We start from the raw sequence: 20631 nt of genomic DNA on the forward strand, positions 1-20631 counted from the left end.
GTCTCTGGCTCAAGCAAGGGTTACTCGGTCTGCTGAATGCCCGTGGTCAAGGCACATATGAGAAAAGCAATCAGTGAACAACTAAGGTGTTGCAATGAAAAACTGATGATTGATGCTTCTCATCTCTCTCCGTTCCTATCTGTCCCTGTCTATCCCTCTCTCTGACTCTCTCTCTGTCCCAGTAAAAAATGAAAAAAAAATAATAATAATAAAAAAACAAACCCTAGTGAGTGGCCTGACCTGTGGTGGCACAGTGGATAAAATGTCAATCTGGAATGCTGGTCGCAGCACATATGGGAGTTGATGCTTTCTGCTCCTCTCCTCTGTCTCTGTCTCTCTCACTCTTCCCTTCCCTCTCCCTCCCTCCTCTCTGAAATGAATAAATAAATAAAAAACCAAAATGAGTTATTACTAGAGAACCCTTAGATTGGTTGAATCAAAAGACTGACAATACAAAGTGTTAGCAAGTATGTAGAGCATCTGATATTCTCATACAGTGTGTTGATGTTAAGAACGTAAAACAAAAAACCGGATAGAAGATGACGGAAAACAGTTTGACTTTGGGTGATGGGTATGCAATATAATCAAATGTGAAAATAACCTGGAGATGTTTTCTTTTTTTTTTTTTTTCTGAAGTTGGAAATGGGGAGGCAATCAGACAGACTCCTACATGCGCCTGATCGGGATCCACCAGGCATGCCCACCAGGGGGCGATGCTCTGCCCATCTGGGGCGTTGCTCTGTTGCAACTAGAGCCATTCTAGCGCCTGAGGCAGAGGCCATAGAGCCATCCTCAGCTCCCGGGCCAACTTTGCTCCAATGGAGCCTTGGCTGCGGGAGGGGAAGAGAGAGACAGAGAGGAAGGAGAGGGGGAGGGGTGGAGAAGCAGATGGGCACTTCTCCTGTGTGCCCTGGCCGGGAATCGAACCCAGGACTCCTGCACGCCAGGCTGACGCTCTACCACTGAGCAAACCGGCCAGGGCCCTGGAAATGTTTTCTCTGAACATATGTACCCTGATTTATCAATGTCACCCCATTAAAATTAATTAAAAAAAACCGTTAAACAAGCCTGACCAGGCGGTGGCGCAGTGGATAGAGCGTCGGACTGGGACGCAGAGGACCCAGGTTCGAGACCCTAAGGTCACCAGCTTGAGCACGAGCTCATCTGGTTTGAGCAAGGCTCACCATCTTGAGACCAAGGTTGCTGGCGCGAGCAGGAGGTCACTCAGTCAGCTGGAGCCGCCCAGTCAAGGCATATGTGAGAAAGCAATCAATTAATAACTAAGGTAACTAAGGTCCTGCAACCAAGAATTGATGCTTCTCATCTCTCTCCCTTCCTAGAAGAGTATTAGTAAAATCATGGCAAACTGGAGAATTAACGTACTCTTATAAGGGCAGTAGTTACTCTGCTCCAACTGATGATTGTCATGCAGGAATTACCTTTGTCCCTGTTTGTCCCTCTCTCTGACTCTCTCCATCTTTGTCAGACACACAAAAAAGAAAGTAAAACAATACAACCACCACTTCAACAGTCTTATTCATAATTCCCTAAAACTGAAAACTTCACAAGTGTCTAACAACAGGTGATTAGATAAGGAAATATCATTTGGCAGTACAAAGAAATGAAGTACTGATTGAAGTATATGGATGACTCTCAAAGAATATGCTGAGAAAAAGAAGCCAGACACAAAAGAGTAACTACTATATGATTTCATTTACGTGAAAACTTAGAACAGACTAATGTGTGATGACAGTGTAATCTTCCAGGGCTGGGGTTTGCAAACTCAGGATTGATTTGAAGTGGCAAAGTAGAACTCTGGGGTGAAGTTTTTTTCTTGATTGTGACGGTGGTAGGGGGTAGTGGTTATACAGCTGTATACATTTGTGATAGGAAGCATTAGTTCTTCGTTGCGGCACCTCAGTTGCTCATTGATTACTTTCTCATATGTGCCTTGACCAGGGGGTTCCAGCAGAGCAAGTGACCCCTTGCTCAAGCTGGCAACCTCTGGGTCTTGAACCTGGGTCCTCTGCATCCCTGTCCAATGCTGTATCCACTGCTCCACCACTTGGTCAGGCTGAAGTGTGTACTTAAAATGGAAATTGATTTTTAAAAATACAATAAGGAAGGTGGTCTTCCTTCATTTAAAATTTAAACAAAATCTCTATTTTTGCTTAAAAAGTTGGACTTTCCTTCTCAATTCAGTCTTAATTCCTGCATGACAATCATCAGTTGGAGCGGAGTAACTACTGCCCTTATAAGAGTACATTAATTCTCCAGTTTGCCATGATTTTACTAATACTCTTCTATGGTTTCACACTGCCCTCTTCAGTTATGTTACTGCCTAGTTCCCGCTGGCATTTCCGGTTTCTGGCCCTGGCCCATACACTATACTTTTGTCACATTGGCCTACTCATGGCCTTTCAAAGAGATGTTATATTTCTTTATTTCTATGGCTTTCCCAAGAGGCTTTCTCTCTTCCTTTCCTATCTGAAAGGCCTACCAATCTTAGGTAGAAAGTGAAAACTCTAGTTTAGTTGTGAGATATGCTAAGTACACTTGTCTTTTAGTAGATGGGCTAGGCCTCAGGTAATGATTGGAGCTGATGTACATGAGGCCACTCTCCACCTAGACCCCTCTTTGCCAAAAACGAGAGGGGGAAAGGATTGTGGGGTTTTTGTTTGTTTTTTTTTTTGGTGGCAGAGACAGAGTCAGAGAGGGACATATAGGGATAGACAGACAGGAAGTGAGAGAGATGAGAAATATCAATTCTTCGTTGTGGCACCTTAGTTGTTCATTGATTGATTTCTCATATGTGCCTTCACTGGGGGGCTACAGCAGACCGAGTGACTCCTTGCTCAAGCCAGCGGACCTTGGGCTCAAGCTGGTGAGCCTTGCTCAAACCAGATGAGCCCACACTCAAGCTGGCGACCTCGGGGTCTCAAACCTGGGTCCTCCACATCCCAGTCTGACGCTCTATCCATTGCGCCACCGTCTGGTAAGGCTTGGAAAGGATTGTTCTTTAGTCAGAGGTGCATGTGACAAAGTTTATTGGTAAGGTTAAGTGAATAACTTGGAGAGGGCCAGTTACACAGAAAAGCTCATTGGTAGCACCTTTGAAATAATCAGAATCATTTAGACTTGAGTACACATTTACTCAAAATTAATTATCTTTATTCCTTAAAGTTACAGAAGAATTGTCTTCTCTACTTAACCAATTCCAGGATTCTTATGGATGTTCCATTTGACAGGCAAGTATAAAACTTGGGCATTTGATTTTGGGGTGTTGACCAGTATTTCTCTAAGCATTGTTGGCTTTTAGGTTATTAATTCAGCAAGGGTCTGAACAAGGCTGGGATAAGGTGTTTGGGGAGAAGGCTGTTGTGCTTCTTTCTCAGAGGTGATTGGAAGTACCCTGCCTGCAAATGTTTCCCAAAATGTGACTCCAGGGTAGTAAGACTAGGGGCTCCAGAGAGTCAGACGTACTTGGATTCAAGTTCTGGCACTTTCATTATCTTTGTGCATAAGTTTTCTCATTTGTAAAACAGTGACTCTTATGAGGATTAGCTATAATGTTTGTAAAGTACTTAAAACAGTGCTTGCCTTAAGAAGTACAGATTGTTCTAAACATAAATTATCACTTTTGCTATTATTTTATTGATAGTAATTTAAAAAATCCTTATCCTAGACTCTAGAGGGATTCTTCTTGAGGCCTTTGTAATCTCCCAGATTCATGAGTTCAAAACCATGTATAATAGCTGCTGGCAGCAGGAGGAAAATTAAGCACCGGCTCACATGAACAAAGCCTGTGATTTATGGGTGCTGGGCTCAGCCAAAAGTGCGATGGGGAAGGTGGGCCTTCTCACTAAAAAACCAAACCTAAAAAAACAAAACAAAACAAAACAAACAAACAAAAAAAAAACCAAACCTCCCCTGACCAGGCGGTGGTGCAGTGGATAGAGCATTGGACTGGGATGCGGAAGAACCCAGGTTCGAGACCCCGGGGTTACCAGCTTGAGCGCGGGCTCATCTGTCTTGAGCAAAAAGCTCACTAGCATAGACCCAAGGTCACTGGCTCGAGCGGGGGGTTACTCAGTCTGCTGAAGGCCCGCGTCATGGCACATACGAGAAATCAATCAATGAACAACTACGGTGTCGCAATGAAAAACTGATGATTGATGCTTCTCATCTCTCTCCATTCCTGTCTGTATGTCCTTATCTATCCCTCTATCTGACTCTCTCTCTGTCCCTGTTAAAAAAAAAAAAAAAAATTAAAAAAAAACACAAAAAACCCAAACCTCTATTCCCACCTTCACTTGAAAACTTGGAAGCTCTTTCTAAATTCAGTCTTTGTTCCTACATCGCAATGACAGCACTGAGTAACAACTGCCTCTATAAAAGGGAATGAATTCTCTCTAGCTAATTGATTTTTTTGTTGTGGTGTTTTAGCACTGTCTGCAGTTCATATTACAACTTGCTACCTCTTGGGGAACTTTTTTGTATTTTTCTGAAGTGAGAAGCAAGGGAGAAGGAGACAGACAGACTCCCGCACGCACCTGACTGGGATCCACTCAGCATGCCCACCAGGGGGCTTCGCTGGAATCAGAGCCATTCTAGTGCCTGAGACAGAGGCCACAGAGCCATCCCCAGTGCCCGGCCAACTTTACTCCAGTGGAGCCTTGGCTGTGGGAGGGGAAGAGAGAGACAGAGAGGAAGGAGAGGGGGAGGGGTGGAGAAGCAGATGGGTGCTTTTCCTGTGTGCCCTGGCCGGGAATCGAACCTGGGATTTCCATATGCCGGGCTGATGCTCTACCGCTAAGCCAACCAGCCAGGGCTTGGGGAACTTCTTTTCTTTTTCAGTTTCATCATATTAGGAATTGAATACTAAATATTAAATCTTTCTTGAAGCTTCCCATCTTTTTTTAAAGTCCTGTGCATTTTGCTCACATTCTTATTTGCAGGGTCTTCTCTTCCTCCTCTGATTTTTTTTTTTCTTTTTGTATTTTTCTGAAGCTGGAAACGGGGAGAGACAGTCAGACAGACTCCCACATGCGCCCGACCAGGATCCACCCGGCACGCCCACCAGGGGTGACACTCTGCCCACCAGGGGGTGATGCTCTGCCCCTCCGGGGCGTCGCTCTGCCGCGACCAGAGCCACTCTAGCGCCTGGGGCAGAGGCCAAGGAGCCATCCCCAGCACCCGGGCCATCTTTGCTCCAATGGAGCCTTGGCTGCGGGAGGGGAAGAGAGAGAGACAGAGAAGAAGGAGGGGGGGGGGGTGGAGAAGCAAATGGGTGCTTCTCCTATGTGCCCTGGCTGGGAATCGAACCCGGGTCCCCTGCACACCAGGCCGACGCTCTACCGCTGAGCCAACCGGCCAGGGCCTGATTTTTTTTTTTTTTTTATGCCAGCTGCTCTTGGTTTTCATAGCTGAGGCTTTAAAAGTTGAGACTACATTTGTTACAGGATTAAAAAAAACTTTTTAGTTGAATTTATTGGAGTGACATTGGTTAATAAAACTATACAGATTTCATGTGCATTAGTCTATAATACATCATCTGTATTACATTGCATTATGTGTTCGCCATCCATCACCATCTATTCCCCTTGTTACAAGATTGCTGGATTTTTGCCTGACCCGTGGTGACGCAGTGGATAGAGCAATGACCTGGAATGTTGAGGTCGCCGGTTCAAAACCCTGGGCTTGCCTGGTCAAGGCACATATGGGAGTTGATGCTTCCTGCTCCTCCCCCTTCTCTTTCTCTCTCTCTCTCTCTCTCTCTCTCTCTCTCTCTCTCCTCTCTCTCTAAAAATGAATAAATAAAAAAAATTTAAAAAAAAAAAAAAAAAAAAAAAAAAAAAAAAAGATTGCTGGATTTTTTCTTCCCTCACACAGTTTTACAAAGTTTATTGTGAGAAAAATACTGCTTTTCAGGTTTGATGCTGCCAAATTTGTTATCAGATGGCTCTGTAAGAGTGAAAACTCCAAGATGCAAACAATGGCAGTGAGCATCATGTCTGTTCTAGCCTTGCAGGTATGTGATTGTTAAAAACAAGATCTCTCCCCCTTAGTTTTGAGGGAGCTTTGATGGAGAGCTGATAGTTTACTCTCAGCTTTTTGTTTGCTTCTAGCTCTCACCTGAGCAAACTGTACAACTTAAAGAAGAGCTCTTCATGGCAATTAAGGTAGGTTGTCACTTACATATTTTTTTTCCTTCAAAATTTAAGAGGAAGTTTACTTAGGAAGTCACAGAGGGCCTGACCAGGTGGTGGCGCAGTGGATAGAGCGTCAGACTAGGATGTGGAAGACCCAGGTTCGAGACCCCGAGGTTGCCAGTTTGAGCGCAGGCTCATCTGGCTTGAGCAAAAAAAAGCTCGCCAGCTTGGACCCAAGGTCGCTGGCTCGAGCAAGGGGCTACTCGGTCTGCTGAAGGCCCGCGGTCAAGGCACATATGAGAAAGCAATCAATGAACAACTAAGGTGTCGCAACGAAAAACTAATGATTGATGCTTCTCATCTCTCCGTTCCTGTCTGTCTGTCCCTCTCTCTGACTCTCTCTCTGTCTCTGTAAAAAAAAAAAAAAAAAGAAAGAAAGTCACAGAGGACCCTGGACAATATGCGCAGTGGTAGAGCATTGACTCAGCATGTGGAAGTCCTAGGTTCGATTTCCGGTCAGAGCACACAGAAGAAGTAACCATTTGCCTCTCCTTCCCTTGCACCTCCCCCTTCTCTCTCTCTCTATTCCTTTCCTGCAGCCCTGGCTCGATTGATCCACAGCCATAGCTCTACTGATCTGGGCACTGAGGATGGCTCCCTTGAGCCTCTGCCTCAAGTACTAAAAACAGCTTGGATGCAAGCATGGCCCCAAATGGGCAGAGCATTGGCCCCAGACGGGGTTGCCAGGTGGATCCCGGTGGGGCGCATGCAGGAGTCTGTCTCTGTCTCCCCTCCTCTTACTTACCAAAAAAAAAAGTCACAGATGTAGAAGAAATGGGCTTTAGGGAACAATTACAGAGGTAGAAGGGGCCATTGGAGCTTATGCGAGGGGAGGGTAAAGGTAACATGCTTGGGAGGGAACAGGATGGGAGAGAGGAAGAGTGTGGTGCTGTGGACCAGTGCGGCTCCTAATTCTGGGTTTTGAGTGAGAGCGGTACAGAATTAAGAAAACAGATTCATTAAGAAAAAAGGATGGGATTGGGAGGACTCTTCAGTGTTGATGGCAATATCCGAGTGCCCCATAGCCCCAGTTTGCTTTATTATATAGCAATATAGAATATATAGAATCCCCCTGCCATGCATAAGTGAAATCGACCACCATCTGAACAAACAGAGTAAGAGGAAGGGCATGTAAATTGCTTCCAGCAACTTAAGGAAGCAAGTGAAGTGGGTGCAAATACTCAGCATCATAGCCAATATGGAGGTGGAGGGGGGAAAACTTAGCCTTTTGCTAAGCCTCGAATCTACAGTGGCTTTTTGCCATTTACGATCCACAACAGTGTGGCATGCTCCTGGGAGGGAGAGCACTTTAATGTTTTCTTTTTCAATGAAAGTAATTTATGAACATAGTTTATAAAAATTAAATTATTATAAAAGGCCCCAAAATGACATATCCGTAAGATCTGCTCTCCAGAGGACATTACTTTCTACTATCATAGCTATTTCTTGTGGTATTTACCTCCACATCTCTAAATAAATCCTTATTTAGTAACTGTAATTAAAATTTTTTTTTTTTGCGAAAAAGAAAAAAATTTTTTTTTTTTGCAAATTCTTGATTTATCAGTTTTAGATGTTATTTAGTGATTCTGTCGCTATGGTAAATAAAAACTTAGCTCTCCTGCATATATCTCTACAAATTACCTCCTCCCCCAACCCCAAGAAACTTATCATATTTTTGGGGTGTTTTTTTTTTTGTTTATTTGTTTCTTTCTTAAAGAGAGAAAGTCAGAGAGAGGGATAGATAGGGACAGACAGACAGGAACGGAGAGAGATGAGAAGCATCAATCATCTTTTTTTTGTTGTGACACCTTAGTTGTTCATTGATTGCTTTCTCATATGTGCCTTGACTGCGGGTCTTCAGCAGACCGAGTAACCCCTTGCTCGAGCCAGCGACCTTGGGCTCAAGTTGTTGAACTTTTGCTCAAACCAGATGAGCCTGCGCTCAAGCTGGCGACCTCGGGGTCTCGAACCTGGGTCTTCCACATCCCAGTTCGATGCTCTATCCACTGCGCCATCGCCTGGTCAAGTGGAAATAAACCTTTGACTATGATATGCAATGCAAACATTTTTGTTCAAGTGGCTGTTTTTCCTTTTTATGGTATGTTTGCTTTACAGTAATTTTATAATTTTTATGTAGTTGAGTTCTTCCACGCCTCTGGGATTTTTAGCACACTAGTTAATTTTAAAAAGACCTCATGTTTTCCTTGGCCAGCTGGCTCAGTGGTAGAGCGTTGGCCTGGCTTGGGAAGTCCCAGGTTCAATTCCCGGCCAGGGCACACAGGAGAAGCGCCCTTCTGCTTCTCCACCCTTCCCCCTCTCCTTCCTCTTTATCTCTCTCTTTTCCTCTTGCAAACAAGGCTTCATTGGAGCGAAGTCAGCCTAGGCACTGAGGATGGCTCCATGGCCTCTGCCTCAGGCACTAGAATGGCTCTGGTTTAAATAGAGCAACACCCCAGATGGGCAGAGTATCCCCCATCCTGCTGGTGGAGCCTGGTTGAGTGCATGCAGGAGTCTGTCTCTTCCTCCTTGCTTCTCATTTCAGAAAAATACAAAAAAAAAAAGAGAAAAGTAAAAAGACCTCATGTTTTTTTTATCTATAACTTTTTATTTAATTAATTTAATGGAGAGCTGGAGAGATGGACAGACAGGAAGGGAGAGAGATGAGAAGCATCAATTCTTTGTTTCAGTGCCTTAGTTTTTTTTGTTGTTGTTTTTTACTACAGGGTCAGAGAGAGAGTCAGAGAGAGGGATAGATAGGAACAGACAGACAGGAATGGAGAGAGATGAGAAGCATCAATCATCAGTTTTTTGTTGTGAGACCTTAGTTCATTGATTGCTTTCTCATATGTGCCTTGACCATGGGCCTTCAGCAGACCGAGTAACACCTTGCTCGAGCCAGCGACCTTGGGTCCAAACCAGATGAGCCCGTGCTCAAGCTGGTGACCTCAGGGTCTCGAACCTGGCTCCTCTGTATCCCAGTCCGACGCTCTATCCACTGCACCACCGTCTGGTCAGGCATATTCTGTTTCATTAATTTGTGTATTTGTTTACATGCTGATGTCAAACTTATCATATACTAGCTTTATAAATCCTCTATAAGTGACAATCTTTCCTTGGGTGTCTTTCACTTATACTTATTTGTTTGTTTTCTATGTGAACACTATAACTGGCATGTCTAGTTCTAAGAAAGCACTTTTTTTTTTTTTAATTACATTGCCTACTTTTTTTTTTTACAGAGACAGAGAGTCAGGGAGAGGGATAGACAGGGACAGACAGACAGGAACGGAGAGATGAGAATCATCAATCATTAGTTTTTCATTGCATGTTGCAACAACTTAGCTATTCATTGATTGCTTTCTCATATATGCCTTGACTGCAGGCCTTCAGCAGACCGAGTAACCCCTTGTTCGAGCCAGCGACCCTGGGCTCAAGCCAGTGAGCTTTTTGTTCCAACCAGATGAGCCTGCACTCAAGTTGGAGACCTCGGGGTCTCGAACCTGGGTCTTCCGCATCCCAGTCTGACGCTCTATCCAGTGCACTACCGCCTGGTCAGGCAGAAAGCACTATTTTCTTTGTGATTGTATTATATTTATAAATTGACTTCTTTGTGATATTGTTTCTTCCTTTTTTCAGTCTTTCGTGTCCTCTAGAACAGTGGTCCCAACCTTTTTTAGGCTGCGGACCAGTTTAATGTCAGAAAATATTTTCATAGACCAGCCTTTAGGGTGGGACGGATAAATGTATCACATGACTGAGACAAGCGTCAAGAGTGAGTCTTAGACGGATTTAACAGAGGAAATCTGGTCATTTTTTTAAAATAAAACATCGTTCAGACTTAAATATAAATAAAGCTGAAATAATATAAGTTATTTATTCTTTCTCTGTGGACTGGTACCAAATGGCCCATGGACCGGTACCGGTCCACGGCCTGGGGTTTGGGAACCACTGCCCTAGAGGTATGTGGGTGTTTTCTTCATGTTGATAGTATGTATTTCTTACATTTATTCTTAAGGCTTTTACCTTTTGCATTGCTATTATATGTGGAATCTTGTGTCTTGTGAGTGTTTTGGGGGATGAAAATCAAGAGTGATTTTGGAAGTGTTAATTTCTGAGATGCTCAAGATGAAAAGTAGGCAGTTTGATATATGGGCTGCAGCGCAGAGAACTAGACAGGGCTAGAGAAATAATTTGAGTCATCAGTTCTGACATAGGATACAGCCAGCTAGAAAATGTGGAATATCTATAGGGAAAAGGAAAAGGCTGAAATTGGTATGTTTGGAAGTAAAGGAGGAGCCAGAACAGGAGATAGAAAAGAAGCATCCCGAATGAGTGACTACTACGAGTTGATGCTTCCTGATTCTCTCCTTCTCCCCCCTCTTTTTGTCTCTCCTCTCTCTTTTTAGCTCTCTCTCTCTAAAAATCAATAAATAAAATATATTAAAATCTGGCAGTCATGTCATTCATGTGCTACTGAGAGATTGAGCCAGATGAGGACAGAGAATTGACCATTGGATTTTGGCAAGTTGGAAATCATTAGTTATCTTGCTTACGTTATTTTAGTGGACTAGTGAGACAAATCTGATTGGAGTATAGTGATGATCAAATGGGAGGTGAGAAATGGAGACAACTTTCTGATATAATGAGAAAGAAAGTAGAAGTTTGACCTGTGGTGGCGCAGTGGATAAAGCATTAACCTGGAATGCTGAGGTCACTGGTTCGAAACCCTAGGCTTGCCTGGTCAAGATACATACGGGAGTTGATGCTTCCTCTTCCACCCCCCCCCCCATTCTCTCTCCCCTCTCTAAAATGAATAAATAAAAGTATATCAAAAAAGAAAAAGAAAAAGATACTATATGGGGTCAGTAGTTTTTTTGTTTTCAAGATGGGTTACATTAAGATGGATTTTATGATATGAGACTAATTTTGAAAAGAGGGAAAATTTAATGGCATAGGCAAGACAGAAGGAAATAATTTTTTTTTTTAATTTTTTACAGAGACAAAGAGAGAGAGTCAGAGAGAGCGATAGATAGGGACAGACAGACAGGAATGGAGAGAGATGAGAAGCATCAATCATTAGATTAGTTTTTCGTTGCGACACCTTAGTTGTTCATTGATCGTTTTCTCATACGTGCTCTGACCGTGGGGCTACCGCAGACCAAGTAACCCCTTGCTCAAGCCAGCGACCTTGGGTCCAAGCTGGTGAGCTTTGCTCAAACCAGATGAGCCCGCGCTCAAGCTGGTGACCTCGGGGTCTTGAACCTGGGTCCTCCACATCCCAGTGCGACGCTCTATCCACTGCGCCACCACCTGGTCAGGCCAGAAGGAAATAATTTTGATACCAGATCTTTATTTGTGTACACTAATCGCAAATTAGAGCAGAAGTAAAGATGTTGGCTCTAGTTTGGAGCAGAAGGGAAGGCAGAGTTTATTGATGCAAGTACAAGTAGGTTGGTAGATGTTAGAAAGAATAGCTGTAGTTCTCAGTGAAAAGTAGAGATGTGATCAAATGAGAGGAGTGAAAAGGTAGTAATTAAAGTTTGAGGAGAGAGAATCATAAAATAGAATTCTTTTTAAATATTTTTGTTAATTGATTTGAGAGAGAGAGGAATGAAGGGAGATAGAGGAACATCGATTTGCTGTTGCACTTATTTATGCCTTGATTGGTTGTTTCTTGTATGTGCTCTGGCTGGGGATTGAACCCACAATCCTGGTGTATCGGGATGATGCTCCAACCAACTAAGCTACTGGGCCAGGCATGAAATGGTGTTCTTTTTTTTTTTTTTAAGAACATTTTTTTTATTTATTCACTTTTTAGAAAGGAGAGAGAGAGAGGAGAGAAATAGAGAGAGAAGGGGAGGAGGAGCAGGAAGCATCAACTCCCATATGTGCCTTGACCAGGCAAGCCCAGGGTTTCGAACCAGTGACCTCAGCATTTCCAGGTTGACGCTTTATCCACTGCGCCACCACAGGTCAGGCGAAATGGTGTTCTTTAGAGCAAACTCACTGAGAAATATAGTAGGATTGCCAGGTACAGTCGAATGCCCTTTTAAAATTTTGAGGGAGATAATGAATGTGAGACTCAAGCACAGTCATTTTTTAATTTTTTTGACAGGGAGAGAGTCAGAGAGAGGGACAGATAGGGACAGACAGGAAGGGAGAAAGATGAGAAGCATCAATTCTTTGTTAGGGCACCTTAGTTATTCATTGATTACTGTCTCATATGTGCCTTGACGGAGGGGGGTCTACCGCAGAGCGAGTGACCCCTTGCTCAAGCCAGTGACCTTTGGGCTCCAGCTAGTGATCATGGGGTCACATCTATGATCCCACACGTAAGCCAACCACCCCACTCTCAAGCTGGTGAATCTGTGCTCAAGCCGGGTGAGCCCACACTTAAGCCGGCAACCTCGGGGTTTCCAACCTGGGTCCTCCATGTCCCAGTCCAATGCTCTATCCACTGTGCCACTACCTGGTCAGGCTCAAGCATGGTCTTTTAAAATATTCAGATGTCTATGGGTGAGGCATGATACAGGATTTAACTAAGGGAGTTTTGCCAAGATGATGGGATGGAGCAACATTGAGGTTAGTGGGAATGGTAACAGGAATAGAGTAGAGACAGAATGATAAAGATAGTGATATTGATAGAGAGCAAGTCCTGAAAGTGATACAGAAGGAAGACTAGCACTGTAGTTCTCAGAGAAATAGTTTTGTGTAGTTCAGGCTTTAGAGAACAAACCAGGTTATTAGCCACTAGCCATAAGACCTTAGATAACTTACTAATCTAATCACCTTTGTCTCTTATATTCTTCACCTGAAAATTGGCAGCATTTGGAAAACAGTCATCTGTCATAGGAGCAATACGGTAGTTCAGTTATTTTGAGTATCATTAAGATAAAATATATGAAGCATCTAACCACGAGCCTGGCCACAGTCATTATTGCTTTCAGGGTCAGCCTCACCTTCCATGTTTCTTGCTTATCTTGCTGTCATTCACCATATTGCCTGTCTAGATGATCGCTCCTGGTATTGTGTGCTGTGCATATACAGGGAATCCTTGGGTTACGATAGTCTCTAGTTTATGATGCTTACTAATATAAAAACTTAAAAAAAATTGAGGCATAAGTGTTTTGGCTTATGCCATTAGCATTGTACTTATGGACTACCTGGGCAAACTAGTTTGGTTACGCCTGGTGGAAGAAGAAGCAGAAACGTGGAATATGAATAAAGGACTTGGAGTCCCCCAGGACGCTTACCTACGCCATTTTGGACTGTTAAAAGCACAAGTGTTCCGTTTGTGTTAGGTTAGGATGTGTTTTGACTTACACCAAAATTTGGGTTGTCACTGTCGTAGGAACGGAACTAGGTCGTAACCTGAGGACCACCTGTAATCTCTTGGCTCTCACAGCTTTATTTTTATTTTTAAATTTTAAATTTTATTTATTGATTTTAGAGAGAGAAGAAGGGGGAGGGGAGAGAGACAGAGAGCCAGGAACATCAATCTGTTCCTGTATGTGCCCTGACCTGGTATCCAACGGCAATCTCTGCGCTGTGGGCCAGTGCTCTGACCACCTGAGCTATCTGGCCAGGGCGACAGCTTTATTCTTGTAATGTACTCTCTTCATAGGTTCTGTCCTAGTTGGGTAGAATATTTGAGGTTATCTCATTCCTTCTGAAAACAGATGTTTTCATTTATTTAGTGCTGTTACATTTTATATATCTTTTTACTAGCTGGTTACTTGAAAATGGCTGTCTTTTTTCACTCACGTGACAGTCTGGTATGCTTGAAAGAAAGCATAAATGCTAGCCTTACTGACCAGTATTGAAACAGTAGATAGAGCGTCAACCTGGGATGGTCCCAGGTTTGAAACCCAAGGTCGCTGGTTTGAGCATGGGGTTGTGGGCTTGAGCATGGGATCATTGACATGATCCATGGTTGCTGGCTTGAGCAAGGGGTCACTGGCACGGCTGAAACTCCAAGTCAGGGTGTGTATTAGATGCAATCAGTGAACAACTAAAAGTGCCACAACTGTGAGTTGATGCTTCTCATCCCTCTTCCTTTCTCTCTCTCTCAAAAAAAAAACCCACCAAAAAACAAAAGAAAGGATAAATACTAGCTTAACTATGTCCAGAAATATTCTGATCTGAAATGATATGTTAGAATACCTGTAATAGAGAGCCAATGTCTTCTTCAAACTATCAGAACAATAATGATTATAATATTAATGTTACCCTCTAAGACAGGGGTCAGGAACCTATGGCTCGTGAGCCAGATGTGGCTCTTTTGATGGCTGCATCTGGCTCACAGACAAATCTTTAGTAAAATAATAATAACATTAAAAATATAAAACATTCTCATGTATTACAATCCATTCATTTCCTAGCGCTCATGTTCATGGTTGCAGGTGGCTGGAGCCAATCACAACTGTCCTCTGGACAACACCAAATTTTTATTGGATAATGCATATCGTACACAGGTCGTTGTATGGCTCTCACAGAATTACATTTTAAAATATGTGGTGTTCATGGCTCTCTCAGCCAAAAAGCTTCCCAACCCCTGCTCTAAGACATACCTGTTCAGTGGCCTAGCACAGCAGACTTTTTCTTTGCCAGGCATATTCTTTTCCACACCTCCCTCTCTCAGTGTCCCCATTCCTTGCCTGGCTGGCATCCTCTTTTCTTCTGTTACAATTTACCTTTATATGGAAGCTCCCCTCTCTCATGTTCTCTAAAGTAAATTCTTTTACATGTTTTCTTCAGAGCATTTACCAAAACTTAAAGATTAATTTTGAAAGGTGAAAACTGTGGGCCAAACAGAAAACACAAGGCTAGTATGTTCCAAAAGGAAAGTTTATTTTCAAAGAGCCTGGGTGCAAGTGGGCTGAGACCAGCAAAGGGTGTCAGCTCCGAGTGGCCATAGGGAGTATTAGATACAGGGGTTCCCACAGGCATTTGCTGGCATGGGGTTACCTGCACCTGGACATGCTCAAATTAGCATATCACAGTTTGTGGCCTTGATCACTGACTTGACAGTAAGCAGGAGGAGGGGGATTCTGCTACTATAGAAACACAAGTTCTTTCGATGTAGCACAGGCCTAATCATCATGGTCCTTTCTGGTGTCCTTGGTAAATTTTCAAGACAGCTGGGATTAGGCATCTCCAAGTTACAGTTCTTCCTGGAGTCCTTGGGCCTGTGGCTAGGCTTTCACAAACAACTATTGTGATTTAGACTCCCCTGTCAGGTCCCTTCCCCATGTAAGCTTTCCCTGATATTCATGCAAAGGTAAACTTTTTGCTTTATTTCAAAATAAAGACCAGGAAGCCATTAGGAGAGAGACTAGCAAGCAAATTAACTATAACCTCACAGAGGGGGATGAGAATGTTCTGTTTTGAGCCCTAGTGGGAAGTTGGGTGAGGGGGATTTGAGTTTTGAAGGGGTTCTGGATTTAAAGAAGCCCTCAACTTAAACCTAACAATTTTCTTTTCAGAGCATATAAATCTTTTGCCTTTTACTAAAGATTTCCGTGGGGAGGAACATCTATTGGATTTTTCTTTTTTTCTTTATTTCTTAGGTTGTTGTACGTCTTTTTGGCCATAATTTATTTATTTATTTATTTATTTATAAATAAATTTTTATTAATTTTAATGGGGTGACATCAATAAATCAGGGTACATATATTCAAAGAAAACATGTCCAGGTTATCTTGTCATTCATTTATGTTGCATACTCATCACCCAAAGTCAGATTGTCCTCCGTCACCTTCTATCTAGTTTTCTTTGTGCCCCTCCCCCCTCCCCCTCTCCCTCCTCCCCTCCCCCCCTAACCACCACACTCTTGTCCATGTCTCTTAGTCTCGTTTTTATGTCCCACCAATGTGTGGAATCCTGCAGTTCTTGTTTTTTTCTGATTTACTTATTTCACTCCGTATAATGTTATCAAGATCCCACCACTTTGTTGTAAGTGATCCGATGACATCATTTCTTATGGCTGAATAGTATACCATGGTGTATATGTGCCACATCTTCTTTATCCAGTCTTCTTCTTCTTTTTTTTTTTTAACAGTGATTAAAGCCTTTAAGCAAACTCTTGGCCAATACAGCAAGAATCTATAGAAGAGTAGTGTCCTTAACAAGTTCACCAAGTCCAAGTTGGCCCCAACACCATGCCAAATCCCTGAAAAATGCAACCCAACCCCAGTTATGGATCTTTCTTTTTTTGTGTGGGGAGAACATCTATTGGATCTTTCTTTTCTTTTTTAATTGATTTCAGAGAGGAAAGGGAGAGACAGACAGACAGACAGGACATCAATCTGCTCTTGTATGTGCCCCTGACTGGGGACCAAACTGGCATCCTCTGCGCTCTAGGAAGATGCCCCAACCAACCAAGCCAAACAGCTAGGACAACTCTTGGGTCTTAACCCAATTTTTTGAGGCCTTGTTTTGGCAAGGCCTAAAAAAATTATTTTCTAATACATAGTTGAGAAAAACCAATTATTTTTTTTTTATCTGTCTCTCTTACCTGAATAAGTGTCTAATTTCAGAAGTTGATGACTAGATATTCTCAATAAATGAATAATGCAAAGCTGATATGTACTTGAGTATGAGGTTTATTAACAAGCACCAAAAACTAGTGTACGTGCTCATTATTAAACTTTAATTTTTGTTTGCATTTAATCCTCATAAAAGCCTTTGGAGACAGGAGTAACTCATTTTATAGGGCAAAATGGTTCACAAAGCTTTCAAGTAGTAGAACTTGGATTTAGAACCCAGGTTTGATTCAGAAGCTTTTCTTAACTGTTGCTTTTCATATACTGGAGTTGAGTTAGGCATTAGGCATCTAACTTCCTGTCTCTTTATTTGTAGGAACTTCTAGCAATAGTAAAACAAAAGACTACTGAGAATTTAGATGATGTCACCTTCTTGTTTACTTTGAAAGCACTTTGGAATCTTACAGATGAGTCTCCAGCTGCCTGCGAGCACTTCCTTGAAAATCAAGGATTGGCAGCATTCATCAAAGTCTTGGAGGTGGGAATCAGAATTGAGTTGATATGTAAAGTACTTTTTTTGGTCAGAAAGTAACCTGTATATTCTTTTGACAGACTTTTTCAGAGTCAGCAATACAAAGCAAAGTACTCGGTCTTTTGGTAAGGCTTTGTTTTGAGTTAATTCTAATTACTTAAATCAGAAAACTAATATTTATGTAGTACCTACTATATGCTAGGCACTTTTGTCAGTGGTTAACTCATTTAATCTTCACATTATCCCTATAAAGTAAATACTATTATATGTTAGTCATTTATTGTTGTGAACATACTATGGCTTAAAACAATAGCCATTTTATTTCCTTATGAATCTCTGGGTCAGCAGACTGAACACAGTTCAGCTATATTGTTGTGCTGGTCTCATGTGGAGTTCTCCCCTAGCTGTAGTCATCTGGTGGCTCAGCTAGGGCCAGGTGTTAGTGCAGCCCCGCCAGCACTTTGCTGCCATGGGAGACCTCAGAGTAGAAGACCCAGCTAAGCCATGCCTGGGCTCTTGACCCACAGAGACTGAGAGAAAAATGTGTGTTGTTTTAAGCAATGAGTCTGTTGCAATTTGTTTACACAGCATAGAAAATGAATACAATATATATAAAAAAAGAAAATGCTACCTGTCTTTCTTTGTTTAACAATTTTTAAGAGATTAAATGAGAAGTTAGATTAAAAACCATTTTTGTCTGTCTAGTACAGTGCCTGGCACTTAGTAAGTGCTTACTGAGTGATTTATTACAGATCATCATTATCAGGGGGTGGGATTGTGGGTGTTAGGCTAAACTGACAGGGAGCAAGATGGGACTAAGTGTTCTGAATGTATCTGACTGAGCTGAGTGCGAGGAGAGGGACAGGAGCCAGTTCCTGAGTCTCCCCTTCTTTCCTGTCCCTGATACTCTGCTCCATTCGACCTGTAGAACAACGTAGCTGAAGTGAGAGAACTCTCTTCCAAGTTGATGACCAAAGATGTACTGAAGCATATCAGCATCTTGCTCCACAGCAAAGAAATTGAAGTCAGCTATTTTGCTGCAGGCATCATAGCCCACCTGACATCTGACAGACAGCCCTGGACATCCTGTGACCTTCCAAGGAGTGCTCTTCTCCAGGATCTGGTACAAGAGTCGTTCCTCTTTACCAAACCCAGCGTAATCTCTTTCTGTAGAACACCTGTTTTTCTAGAGCACAAGAGTTTTAGTAACATGTATTCATTGTATAAAGTGGGAAACACAGGAAAGTATAAAGAAAATATTGTAAATCACCTATACCCTATCCTCCAAAGCTAACCTCTATTAACATTTTGTTGCATGTCTTCTGATATATATATATATATATATATATATATATATATTTTTTTTTTTTTTTTTTAAATAAAAACGTTATACAGCTTGACCTGTGGTGGCGCAGTGGATAAAGTGTTGACCTGGAATGCTGAAGTCACCGGTTCAAAACCCTGGGCTTGCCTGGTCAAGGCACATATGGGAGTTGATGCGTCCTGTTCCTCCCTCTTTTCTCTCTCTCTCTCCTCTTCTAAAATGAATAAAAAAAAAATCTCAAAAAAAAAGAAAAAAGTTATACATTCAAGCATTGTATGGGCTTATTCCAGTTCTCTTTCCCATGTTCAGCCCTTTTTTAAAGCTAACTCTTTTGGTATTTACCTCCATATCTCTAAATAATATATGTTGCTCTTTCTTGACATCTCAGTTTTAGGCATTACTTATTAATTCATTTTCCCACTCTGGAAGTTAAGATATTTTTTCCTCACTTAACCTATGCACACCCTTCCCTGTACTCCAAGTATAAATCTCCTTTTGATACGATACAGTCAAGCAGTTTCTATCTGTTTCAGCTTCTTAGCGACTTCTTTCCCAGAGCCTTCTATCTTTGTTTCATATGGTTTGGTTCTTTTTTTTCTTTTTTCTTTTGGTATATCTGCTGTCATCCCGGGGGTTCTGTTTGCTGCTCTTATGTTGGATTTCCTGTTTCCTGGAGTTCATATTCTACATATGTTGTAATAGCTTACCTAATTGATATTTTGGCAAGAAGGTGTACCTAATTTGGGTAATCATTCCTGTATTTTGAAAAATTATGTTGTTGTTTGTGTGTGTGTGTGTGTGTGTGTGTGTGTGTGTGTGTAATTATAAATGAAACAGACTATTTTGACCTTTTAAAAATGATGGAGTTTTAGAATTCTTGTTCTCTTTTTGTATAGTATGCAACCATCCAGAATTGGCCCAGGTCAAGTTGTAAGATGACATCATTGGTGACCTATAGGTAATTTCATGATGATGTAGTACTTTTCTTAAAGTCTGTCCTCAGTCTACTTACTGTATAGAGGCCATATTACAGTGATAAAAATATTAGAGTTAAATAGCCTGTGTTCAAATTCTATTTTCTTTGTAATATTGGGAAATCACTTAGATAATCTGAGACTGTTTTCCTCATCTGTAAAATGAAGCAAGATTAAGGATGAAATGAAGTATTGAATGTATAGAGTTTATAACAGAATGCGATTTCTTAAAAGCTAGTTCCCATTATATTTTCCATAATACATCTACTTGGTAAGGAATTGACCATATGTGAGAAATGGAGAAAAATATTCTTATATTCCTGATGTTAGCCTGAGTTCTGAATGAACATCTTATTTGTATCTTTTTAGATCCTTCAAGTCATTTTTCCCACTCCTTGGTAACTTCTCTCAACCAGAGGTTCAGCTCTGGGCACTATGGGCTATATATCATGTCTGCAGTAAAAACCGTATGTATTCAAAACAATAGTTTTATAGCTATTTTTCAGTATAATAATTAATTTCAATGTGGAATTTGAAAAAATTCTTCACCTGTGTCAACTCCTTTTTAAAAGAAACTGAAAAGCATTTTTATTAGTTTTAAAAATGCAACAAAAAAGCCTGACCTGTGGTGGCGCAGTGGATAAAGAGTCAACCTGGAAATGCTGAGGTCGCTGGTTCGAAACCCTGGGCTTGCCTGGTCAAGGCACATATGGGAGTTGATGCTTTCTGCTCCTCCCCCCTTCTCTCTCTCTGTCTCTCCTCTCTCTCTCTCTCTCTCTCTCTGTCTCTCCTTCTCCTTTCTAAAATGAATGAATAAATAAATAAATAAATAAATAAATAAAAATAAATTTAAAAATGCAACAAAACTATAATATTTATATATTTGGGGGTGAATGTTAAGCAACATAGAAAGTGCCTCTCTCCCACAGGCAAGCGCTGGTCATGATTTGATAGCTATAGGGAGCGTTTGAGATCTTGCTCCTTGGCATATGTTGTCAGTTTGACTCAAATAAACTCGTACAAAAATTTTTTAAAAAATTGATAGCTGAGCCTGACCAGGTGGTGGCACAGTGGATAGAGCATCGGACTGGGATGCAGAGGACCTAGG

At 41.8% G+C, this 20631-nt stretch overlaps 2 protein-coding genes and 1 pseudogene across 2 annotated transcripts in view; 2 read left to right on the top strand and 1 right to left on the bottom strand.

Annotated features, from left to right (window-relative positions):
• ECHDC2 (enoyl-CoA hydratase domain containing 2) overlaps positions 1-20631 on the bottom strand; it is a 234551-nt gene that overhangs the window by 177622 nt on the left and 36298 nt on the right. The gene's annotated exons all lie outside the window — the stretch shown is intronic.
• The window catches only part of ZYG11A (zyg-11 family member A, cell cycle regulator), a 65001-nt gene that overhangs the window by 36304 nt on the left and 8066 nt on the right, over positions 1-20631 (top strand). The window contains exons 6-13 of the mRNA XM_066376334.1: positions 3184-3248; positions 5932-6031; positions 6129-6182; positions 17070-17231; positions 17306-17350; positions 18154-18348; positions 19446-19507; positions 19893-19990. Of these exons, the coding sequence (XP_066232431.1) occupies positions 3184-3248; positions 5932-6031; positions 6129-6182; positions 17070-17231; positions 17306-17350; positions 18154-18348; positions 19446-19507; positions 19893-19990 (781 nt within the window). The remainder of the gene's footprint in view (positions 1-3183; positions 3249-5931; positions 6032-6128; positions 6183-17069; positions 17232-17305; positions 17351-18153; positions 18349-19445; positions 19508-19892; positions 19991-20631) is intronic.
• Positions 15677-15785, top strand: LOC136401857 (U5 spliceosomal RNA; annotated as a pseudogene).

Source organism: Saccopteryx leptura, chromosome 3 (assembly GCF_036850995.1).
Source record: "Saccopteryx leptura isolate mSacLep1 chromosome 3, mSacLep1_pri_phased_curated, whole genome shotgun sequence".
NCBI lineage: Eukaryota > Metazoa > Chordata > Mammalia > Chiroptera > Emballonuridae > Saccopteryx > Saccopteryx leptura.